This window comes from Triticum urartu, chromosome 2 (genome assembly GCF_003073215.2).
Source record: "Triticum urartu cultivar G1812 chromosome 2, Tu2.1, whole genome shotgun sequence".
NCBI lineage: Eukaryota > Viridiplantae > Streptophyta > Magnoliopsida > Poales > Poaceae > Triticum > Triticum urartu.
Window position 1 is genome coordinate 174,375,725 of NC_053023.1, and position 10,632 is coordinate 174,386,356.

The window sequence follows — 10,632 nt, forward strand, 5'->3', positions numbered from 1 at the left end:
TTACTAAGGTCATGGGAAGGCCAACCACAAAGAGGAGGAAAACTCCAGAAGAGAAGAAGAAGGATGGCACAGTTTATCTCAATAAGAAGGGTGTGGCAATGCACTGTTCAGTATGTGGAAAAGATGATCACAACAAAAGGGGTCATGGCAAATACATGGAAAGGCAAATGCAGGATCCACAAGTGGAAGAGGAAGAGGAAGATGAGTTTGCATGCCCTGAAATTCTCCAGGTTAGTGCATATTATTTTACCAGAATTTCATTGCACTTTACTTCATTGTATGACTTAATTGTCATGTGTAGGATATACTGCCTCATCAACCATATGCTGGATCCAATCAATGATAGGAGCAGCATGGTGTACACAATGGGATAAGAGGTACTTGATGTTGCATGTTTGCATGTTTACTTGATGTACACAATGGGACAATAGGAGCAGCCTTGTAAGATGAGTTTGCATGTTTCACTTACTGTTGCACTTGATGTTGCAGGAGAGGGCTCATCTTACAAGGATGGTGCCACCTGGACCTCTCCCAGAGGAATCCAGTTTTGTAGCTGATGCCAGAGATTTGATTCCACAGATAAGAACAAATACTACTGCAACTGTTAGAGGAAGAACAACTATGGCAAGCAGAGGCAATAGAAGGGCAACAACACAAGTGGTACCAAATGCAGGTACTGACTGTTTAACTTAAATCACAAGTGTTGGTCCTGACTGTTTGCATGTTCTTAAGTTACTATACTTTTCAAATGCAGATGAGCCTGGAACAAGTGCCAATGCAGGCAGAGCAGTGAAGAAAACAAGAAGTGGTGGAAGATCTGGTGGAAGAAGTGGTGGAAGGACTGGTGGAAGAGCTGGTGCAAGAGGAGGTAGCGCTGGAAGAGGCACTGGCCCAGAAGCAGCAGGGGGAGGAGCTGGTGTAGAAGGGAGAAGAGTTGAAGATACAGCTATGTGGTAGTTGATGTTTGGACAAGATGGAGCAAGGAATGCCATACCAGACTTGAATGAGGAGATTCCAGTGACCCAGAATGCCCCTAGGACTCCAGAAAATTAGTTTAGTTGCTCAACTAGTTCATAGCTGAACTGCAAAAATGTCCCAGTTCATGTATGAACTGCAACCTTGCAACAAAACATGTTGTGTAATGCACTGGTAGTCATTTAGGCCATGGTGGACCTTCATTTTTCCTGTCATATATCTATCATGCATGGTGCACAATGATTATGTTTTTGATCTCCATATCTGTCATGCTATATTGAGCCAAGTTGTTCATTTGAAAAAAAAATTGTTTTGTGTATGAGGCTGCAAATTATGATGAATTTCATTTAAAATAACTGCACTTTGTCTCTGCCTTTTGTATTTGCATTTCAAATTTTCAATAAAAAGGTATGATACTGCTATTATCTATTTGCATTTGCAGTAAATATGCAAAAAAATGAGAACAATTGAGAACAAATATGATACTACTATTATCTATTTGCACTTCAAATATTGCAGAAAAATGTTCAAAAAAATTTGGGTGATACTGGGACTCAAACCCAGTATCTGGTACTTGTGACGGTGGGGGTCGTACCAGTAGGCTATGAGAGGATATCGATCATATGCTGCCAATCTTCCCATTTGTATATACTGCTAAACCTTACTAGTCGTCCGATCAGAAATCAACGGACACTGCATCGTCTGCCACCTCTGGCCAAACAGGGCGGCGCACGACACCGCCCGTACGCCGGTGGGCCATCGCCGCTTCTCGCCTTAGCCTCTTCCCGCCAACGCCGCTTCCCGCCTTCGCCGCTTCCCGCCAACGCCTCTTCCCGCCTTCGCCTCTTCCCGCCATCGCCGCTCGGCCTCTACAAAATCCATGGTCACCATGGCCAAACTCGAGCCACTTCCCTCCACTGACATGGTGCGCAAGCTCATCACCACCTGGACAACAATCACCGGGACATGGGATCACGTTGCGCGTCCCCGTTCCTCTTCCACCCCTGCTCCGCCGCCCAATCCCTCTCCTACCACGCCCGAGCTCGAGCCATGGGAGCCATGGGAGCACGCTCCCCTCCAACCCGAGCAACAGCCGCTCCCAGCCATGGTGCCCGCCGTTGATCAGCAGACTGCCCTGCTGAATTTGTACGGCACAGTCCGCAGGGAACACGCCAGCCGTGACCTGCAAGCGGCCATCGACAAACGTGTCGTTGCCATCTCCAATGACACCGCGGTGAGGGAAGAATCCACTCGCATGTTCACCGCCGACGAGCGCCAAGCAGTCCTGGGGCTCCGCGCAGATGTTCAGGCATCAGACGCAGCTAGAGTGCGGCAGGCCGTCGCACACCACAGTGCGGCGCGCGACACCATGGTCCGGAGGCAGGCTGCAGCCGCGGAGAAGGCACCAGCGTATGTCAGCCATGGTCCGGAGCCAAGCTGAAGCCGCCCGGTCACGGAGTACATCGACCTATCATCCGACGAGGACTAGAGGTTCAGAAAGTTCAGAGTTTCAGAACTCTGTTCTTGTTGCAGTGATGAGAGTTTCAGAAAGTTCTGAGTTCTCCAGTTTATCCCAAGTTAGTTTGTGTTATTGCCCAAGTTAGTTTGTGCTGTTATCTTCTAATGCTCAAGTCAGTTTGTGTTAATCAAGTCAACTTTGTTCTACTCAGTTTGTGTTAATCACTGTTGTACTCTGTACTGAACTTCTTCAGAGAAATTCAGTGTTAATCCAGTGAATTTCTTCAGCGTTCTACTTATTTTGCATTTGAGAGTTTATTTGTCTGAATTTCTGTGTTGGATAACATAACTTGTCAAATTTGCAGATTAAGAAAGACAAATAACTGGGCATGAAAATTTTCAAACTTGACAAACTTGTTCATCATACAGTCACACATACTTGAAATCCTCAAACAAATCCCCTACTAACCAATGCAACTAGAGCATAAATCACTACACTTGCAAGAACAACAAGTACTAGAAACAAATCTAATTTTTCCCTACTTTTCCTCTGCTCATCTAATTTATTCCTCTCTTTCTTCATCCTCTGAATGTCGTGTTCCTTGTCAAGCAAAGCATTTTGTAGCTTCTGGTTGTCATTTGCAAGCTTTCCAATTACCACCCTTGATCTGCCCTGCCATGCATCATCCATCCACCTCAAATACCCACAGGAGTTTAACCCCTGTACATTTCAAATTACAGAAACACATCCAGTCAAAATTGTCATACGGTGCAAAATTCAGTGAAACAAATAAAAAAACTTATCTCATACCTCGTATGGACAACTCAGAAATCGTCGGCCTGCATCAAATCCTTCATTGCAAACCCTAATAACTGGTGTCAATTTGCACCCACATTCAGCCGCACCAAATCCTTCATTGGAAACCCTAATTCCGCATGCCCCCTAAAATTCCAAAGTGAAATCAAAAACAAGAAATACAACAAGAAAATCAAGGAAAGAACATACCTTCATCGCTTTTTTGGAGCCAAAACTAAGCTCTGATGTGACTATCCACTCGCCATCCATGTCGCATCCGGTGCCAGAGCCGCCGCCGCCGCCTTGGTTGACAGAGCCGCCGTCGGTTTGGTCCAAGCCGCCGTTGACAGAGCCGCCGGCTTGGTTGAAGACGCTGTTCCCAACGCCTCTCCATGGCGCACGACCGCGTCGTCTCTCCATGGTGCACGACCGGGCCGGCCGCGTCGCCTTCGCAGCTAGGGATTTGAAGAAGGGGATTGGGATACAGAGAGAATGGCCACGGGTTAAATCTCGGTAAACCGAGGGGGGTAACTGCAAAGATACAAATGCATACACGGCCGACCCCATTGCGTGCGTGGCAGCCCATCTGTCCACTTTGCATGCGTTTTGTAGCTAAATGAATCCGCATCAGAGTTAATGTATGACTTTTATGGGGTTTTTTTGTTTGTGTATGGATCCGTTACCGCCGCGAAAGTTTATGTACCCAGGTGTAATTAAATCTTTTAAAAAGAAGAAGATAAGTTCATATGCACCAAACACCAATGTCCCAAAAAATGGCTTTACGTGACATGGAAATCAACAGCACTCACTTCATATCCACACATACGTAGTCGTAGAGCACAGCATTTTTCTACGTTATCAACGACCCTGTGCAAAAAGGAGCACCGGATGCCATGCCATGCCTAATTAAAGATGGAACCACAGCCCTACCTTTTGCCCCTGGTTCCCTCGAGCCATTCCTCCCCATTTCATTAGCACCCAATCAAAGCATCTATATTTTTCTAAACCAGCGTCACCATCGCCATCACTGCTCATTCCTAGTGCTGCCCACTGTACGGCACGGCTGGCAGCGCAAAATAGGTTCAAATAAACCACGCTGCTTTGCTGCGCTGCGCCTCTTGTCCTCTTGCTCATTCCTCCCTCACTCACTCCCTGCCCCAGCTGCTGCCCTCGGCTCTCGCAGTCACAGCGCACGCTCCCCGGCCTATCCGCCCGCCGCTTGCCGCCGACCGCCTCCGGCCCCCAGTCCCCTTTCTCCGCGGTGGATTTGCAGCAGCGGTAGATCTATCCGCATCGGCCCCGTCCCTGTCCTCTTTCTCCCCCTCCCGTGCCCAGCCACTCCCGCCCCATCTTTCTTCCTCCCCAGCGAAATCCTTAGCGGCCAAGGCTTCCGTTCCGAGCTCCAGCAGCAGTTTTAAACGCGCCCGCAGAAAGCGGGGGACGAGTCGCACTGCTCGCCGAGTCGCTGGTCGCACTGCCTGGTGGTGGCTTTCGGTGGCGAGCGGCTCCATAAAGCGGCAAAAGCTCCAGGGGCCGGCCGGCCGTAGGTTCGGCGAGAATCTGCAGGTATCCGACGCATCCTCCCTTCCTTTCTCGTCCTCGGCGCTTTTGCTTTTGGCCTCCGCGCTCTGTTTCTTGGGTGGGGAAAATAGGTTTCTTTCGGGGGACGGATGGGGGCGCAGGCGGGTTTCTTGCGGGATTTCGGCCCGTTTTTCCGTTACGAAACGAGAATAAAATCGCTCATCGGCATTGCGTGACTTCCTTGTGCGTTTTTGTTTGTTGCTTTCTTTATCTCTCCCGGGCTTGAAAGAAAACTCATGCATATCCATCGTTCATCTGGCCGTCCGCTTTACAGATTAAAGGCCGCATCCGTGGTGGAAATTTTGTTTTCAGGTCAGGTGATGCCCGCGGCGGAGGATTGATTTGTCCATGGATGCGCGTGCGGCGATGAGACGCTCGGTGCGCGTGGCGCCGCCGCCCCTGGCTTCTCGCGCCGCCGTTCTGCTGCTGCTGCTGCTGCTCTCGGCGCTGCCGCTCTCGCTGACCTACACTTACGAGCAAGACGGTATAAAATACTACTCCTAGAATCCTTCTTGGTCCAGTAGTTGGTAGTACTGCCATCCAGGGGTTCCAGATTGTTTATTTATGTTTTCATGACCTACACTTATGTCCTGTAGTACTGCGCAGATTATTCTTATGATGCGTGGGATAATACCAATATTATTATTCTTGCAATAATCTTATGTATAGTATACCTTATGCTGTGTTCTTTTATTTGGTTTTAATAGTGTTCGCGATAAATGGCCTGTACACGGCGCTTGGATCCCCGTCTTTGCCTGGATGGGTTACGAATGGCGGCGACCCTTGCGTCGAAAACTGGCAGGGCGTTGGATGCGCGGCATCGAATATCACCGCCATGTATGTGGCTAGTGGTGCTGTGTTGTTGCTTGATTTTCTCTGTGGCTGAGCTCTTTATTTGGTTATCTGAACGATGTTTTTTTTCTTTTTCTTGGGCAGAACTCTCAGTGGTATAAGTTTGGGTGGACAGCTAGGGAATACACTTGCGAATTTCACATCGATAATCACCTTGTAAGTTGATTGCATGTGGAGCTTGGGATTGCGTTTTATTTGGTCCTAAACTGACGCTATGCTACCGAGTCATCGCATAACACTTCTTGGTTTATGCAGAGAACTTAGCAACAACAATATTGGTGGAACCATACCTGATAATCTACCGGTCACACTTCAGCGCTTGTATGTCCATTCGAGCATTCTGTTGCTCTTCCACTCCACTTGCGTAGCTATTTCTTTACTAATCCTTCTCCTGTCAATCATAGTTTCCTCTCAGGAAACCAGCTAAGTGGGAGCCTTCCAAGTACATTGTCGACGCTTACACTTTTGACAGACATGTAAGTATACTATTACCAGTGCACGACCACCAGCTCTCAGAAAGTTAAAACTTCCTGGTTATTTTCTCAAACTGTCCCTCTTTGTGTTCTTTTGCTTTGCAGGTCCCTCAGCAGCAATCGTTTGTCTGGGGACATACCAGATGTATTTTCAGCACTCACTGGACTTATAAATTTGTAAGAGCGCGTTGACTTCTCTAATGGTTTACATGATAGCATTAGTTGTTCGATGTTTCATAACAATGACAATCGTCAATCAACCTTCTTCATTAGAGATTTTTCTTCCAACAACTTGACTGGCCCATTACCGCCTTCGATGGGAAACTTAAAAGCATTGACTACCCTGTGAGTATCTATGCCTAGTTCATTGATAAAGTGCGCTAGTGTCAAACTACTTAAGAAAATCTGCTATCGGCGCAGGCATATTCAAGACAATCAAATATCTGGGACCCTGAATGTCCTGCAAGATCTCCCTCTGAAAGATTTGTATGACAACTCTTTTTTTTTGGAAAGTTTCAAAAGAACAAAATAATTGCTATTTCATTCTTTGTAGATTACTCCCTCTCTCTGATAACTCTTTTGCATTCGACAGGAATATACAGAATAATCTTTTCTCTGGTCCTGTGCCAACGAAGTTATTCAATGTCCCAAACTTTCAGTAAGACACTCCTCTTTTATCGAGATATTGTTCTTGATTATTTGTGTTTGCATGCCTCTAGTTGGGAATACTAGAGACATGTTTAAAGACAAGCCTTTCTATCCCTTTCTCTTCTTCTAGGATGTCCTTCTATCCTTTATTCGTACTAGCAATTTAACAACTTCATGAGTAACTTGTGTTTATGCTGACAAAATTTGCTCTCCTACGCAGGAGGGATGGCAACCCATTTAATACTAGCATAGCTCCATCTCCACTGCCTGCTGCACCAGCACCATCTCCATCACTATCACCTTCAACAGGGCATGTCCCCTCAAAAGAACCTACAAAGTCGCCTGATGTGACAAATGGAAGTTCTCCAGCATCAGGAAAACATACTATTTGGACAGTCAAGTTCGTTGGATACATTCTTGTTGGGGTGGTATCAGCAGTGGTTATTGTGTTAATGGTAATGTTTTGTGTATCCAAGCACAAAGAAAGGAAGTCAAAGAAAGATGTGCATCCGAAAAGCAAGATAGGAAGGGAACCTCAGAGGCTTGGAGAGCCTAAAATCAAGGAAGTGCCGGAAATAAAGGAACATTTGGTAAAACCTACGAATACTGTAGGGAAAGGTCCTAATTCTGCTCTCTTATCAAGCAAAAGAATTCTTGTAAATGTCTTGATACCTCCCCCTGGAACTGACATGTGAATTTTTTGGCAGCAGCTTCAAATGTGGTTTCTAATACAAGTGAGGAGCTGAAAGTCAATGCATCGATGAATGGTGAGTTGCAGCAACTTTAGTAAATGCCCATATGTGTTGTAGTTTACTGCTTTGCAAATTTGAGTGTATAAAACACTTAAAACAAAACACTGGCATGGCTGAATGGTAGCTAGCCAGTCCTCGGCTCCTCACGTCTAGATTGACTCTGACATTTGAAGGTTGTATGTAACAGCTACTAATGTTGCTTATAACGCAAAGGAAAAGGAGGCTACATTATATTCGCCGATGAGAGGTAAAAGAGAATTGAATAAAATACTGTACATCATAGATTTCGGTATATGAAGGTTAACCAGAATGCTGACATAACAGCTATTCCTGGGGTGATCACGAAGAAACAAAAGGAGCATGTTATTGATATGGAAAAATCTGATGATTTTGTGGAAGAACCACTGCGTCTTCCGCAGTCTGTTGCGCCGCGTACTGAAAAAGCCACTGTCAGTCCCAGTGTTCGTACTAAAAAGGGGAGAGTACCTTCACTCGGGAAGATAGATCTTAGAACTACTGTCAAGTCCTTCTCTGTTGCATCCCTTCAACAATATACCAACAGTTTCAGTGAAGAAAATTTTATAAGAGATAGCAGGTTTGGTAAAGTATATCTGGCGGAACTTCCTGATGGAGAGGTACACACTTTAAAAAAGACATTCAGATAGTTACTATAGTAAGATTGCGTTGGTGATGCCATTATCAGTTCTACACTTACAATATTGACTCGGTTTGCAGATTTTAGAAGTTTTGAAGATTGACATTGATAACTCAAGAGTACCAGTTGATGTCTTTCTAGAACTAGTTGTGAACATTTCAGAACTAAGTCATCCTAATATACTTGCGCTTGTGGGATACTGTGCGGAGTTTGAGCAGCGGCTACTTGTCTATGAGCATTGTAGTAAGATGACTCTACATGACGAACTCCATTATGTTGATGAACCCAGCAACGCATTGTCATGGAATGCTCGTCTCCAAGTTGCTGTGGAAGCAGCAAAGGCATTACAGTAAGCAGAAATAATTGCTGTAAATTTTCTGACTCGTGTGCAGTTTTTAAATATGACTCTGAAAATGACATTTATATGTTGATTTGCAGATATCTTCATGATGGCCGTCAACCACCACTTGTACATCAAAATTTTGAACCATCTGTTGTTCTCCTTAATAGCACTTTGGCAGTCCAAATTTCCGAGTGTGGACTTGCATCGCTGTCTCAGGTAAACAATGGTGAAAATATTTTAGCATTGTATTTTGCAGAACTCTTGAGGTTGTCGCGGAACTTCAGATGTTATGAATCACCATTATGTGCTACAGCAATATCTCTAGAAGGCTGACATTAGTTATGGAGAGAAAGATCTAGAGTCTCATGCTGATCTACAATGAAGAAAAGAAGCATGTCACATGTCAAATTACTTGGGGTATTAATCATTGGCATGGGCTGGATTATATATATGTACAGTGTTCTAGAATTGCACATTTTTGCTGTTTGTGGAACCTAAATGCACTACATATATGTTCACTAATTTAGACTGTCTAGGCATAGACATAGCTATGCATGTGTAAATCATGATTTGGTGCCTCTGCTGTGTCATTCGTGCCTTTATTTCCTTTGGTTGCTGTTCTTCTGGCTAGTCTAAAGATTCTCTGCGAAATTTAGGATTTGGAAGAGAACATTCTTGTCATATAGCAACCATGGCAACCAAAGAACTTGTGATAGATGAGAAAAAAGAGCTTGGTTTTATTATTTTACTCATTCCTAAATCTTGTACTCTTTTGGGTGTCAGTTATTTGGCAGTTTGCATGCCTTGTTCCATTATGAAGCCCCAGAAGTGCATGAATCCAGATCATTCAGTGATCGAAGCGACGTTTACAGCTTTGGCGTCGTTATGTTGGAACTTCTAACAGGACGTGAACCTTATGACAGGTAAGCAATCCCCATGCCAGTTACTTCTCACACTCATCAATCATGGTTGTTTTGCTTGCAGATGAGTTCCCATGAATTTGAACTTAATATTTTTTCCCCATGTAATGGAATTGCAGTTCCCGTCCACGTGCTGAGCAACATCTGGTGCGATGGGCCTCTACTCAGCTTTATGATATTGATGCCATATCAAAGATGGTAGATCCTTTGATTAGAGGACAATGTTCTGAAAAGGCTTTGTCGCGTTTCGCTGATGTCATTGGCAGCTGTATTCAGGTAATATTTGTGTGATCTGGTGTATCTGATATCATCGTTTACACTAAGATGAGCTGTGTGACTGACCTGAACTTGTTGTGCAGCCTGAGCCAGAATTCAGGCCACCAATGTCCGAAGTTGTCCAAGCCCTAACTCGTATGGTCAGCGACGCGGCAAAGGCTTCCATGTAAGTGGCTTCCTGAGACGAGGAAGAATGTCAAAGCCTGTCACAGGATAATTCAAGTAAGCGGCTGATGATCGTGCCGTTAGGAGAGCTTCTTGCCTGATTCATGGCTCGAGTGATTTTGCTTACTTGCAAAGATGTCTTTGATCGGCAATGATGCAGCAGTAGGATGGTTCAATTCAACCGGTGAATTTATCGGCTGGTGATGTGCAGAGGTCTGCATTTCATTTTCCTTAGAAGCTGTTTGTCCTTGACAGGCCCTTAGACTAGCCACCAATGTCTCTGTGGTCGATTCATGCTTGTGAAACTTGTACCTATCTGATTGCCAGTTTGCCATGATATTTAGTCCGTAGTGTCAACATCTCTTGATGCCTAGTTCCAGATGGTTCTCCAGATCATTTGTGGGCTTTTTATTCGCAAGATTTTGAAAACACAGGAACAGAAAATGTGATTTTGAGAACACAAGAATAGGAAAACTATAGGCTTGGAGTGCCATACCCACTTGAATCTTATACTTGTGGGATTAGCAAGGAGTGTTGGATGATGCCACGTGAAAAAGAAAGGAATTTTAAAAAGAGGTTGGGGTGGATGTTAAATTTTTTATGAAATGTAGTAGAAAAAAGGGGCGTGCTACGCGTCCGCTGGCCGATCTTTTTAAAGATCGGCCCAGTCACGACTTGTTGGATCTGGTGCATGGAGCGCGCCTTCACCATTGCAGCAGATGTCTTGTTGGATCTGGT

At 45.1% G+C, this 10,632-nt stretch overlaps 2 protein-coding genes across 4 annotated transcripts; one reads left to right on the forward strand and one right to left on the reverse strand.

Annotated features, from left to right (window-relative positions):
- Positions 1-2,881: 2,881 nt before the first annotated feature.
- On the reverse strand, positions 2,882-3,649 carry LOC125535599. The gene is made up of 3 exons (XM_048698665.1): positions 3,440-3,649; positions 3,245-3,376; positions 2,882-3,154 (listed from the first exon to the last, which is right to left on the reverse strand). The coding sequence occupies exons 1-3, from the start codon at positions 3,647-3,649 to the stop codon at positions 2,882-2,884; spliced, it is 615 nt and encodes a 204-aa protein (XP_048554622.1).
- Positions 3,650-4,336: 687 nt separating this feature from the next.
- LOC125536587 (protein STRUBBELIG-RECEPTOR FAMILY 3-like) lies at positions 4,337-10,253 on the forward strand. 3 transcript variants are annotated; one of them, XM_048699831.1, is made up of 19 exons: positions 4,337-4,795; positions 5,085-5,294; positions 5,518-5,647; positions 5,747-5,818; positions 5,918-5,983; positions 6,067-6,138; positions 6,241-6,312; positions 6,409-6,480; positions 6,556-6,621; positions 6,728-6,793; positions 7,004-7,401; positions 7,491-7,550; positions 7,723-7,782; positions 7,860-8,170; positions 8,271-8,539; positions 8,629-8,749; positions 9,317-9,456; positions 9,573-9,729; positions 9,813-10,253. In XM_048699831.1, the coding sequence occupies exons 2-19, from the start codon at positions 5,159-5,161 to the stop codon at positions 9,897-9,899; spliced, it is 2,355 nt and encodes a 784-aa protein (XP_048555788.1). In that variant the 5' UTR covers positions 4,337-4,795; positions 5,085-5,158; the 3' UTR covers positions 9,900-10,253. The 3 variants fall into 3 exon arrangements, with proteins under 3 accessions (XP_048555788.1, XP_048555787.1, XP_048555789.1); XM_048699830.1 differs by having other exon boundaries at positions 5,123-5,294; XM_048699832.1 differs by having other exon boundaries at positions 4,338-4,795; positions 5,123-5,294; positions 7,494-7,550.
- Positions 10,254-10,632: the final 379 nt, after the last annotated feature.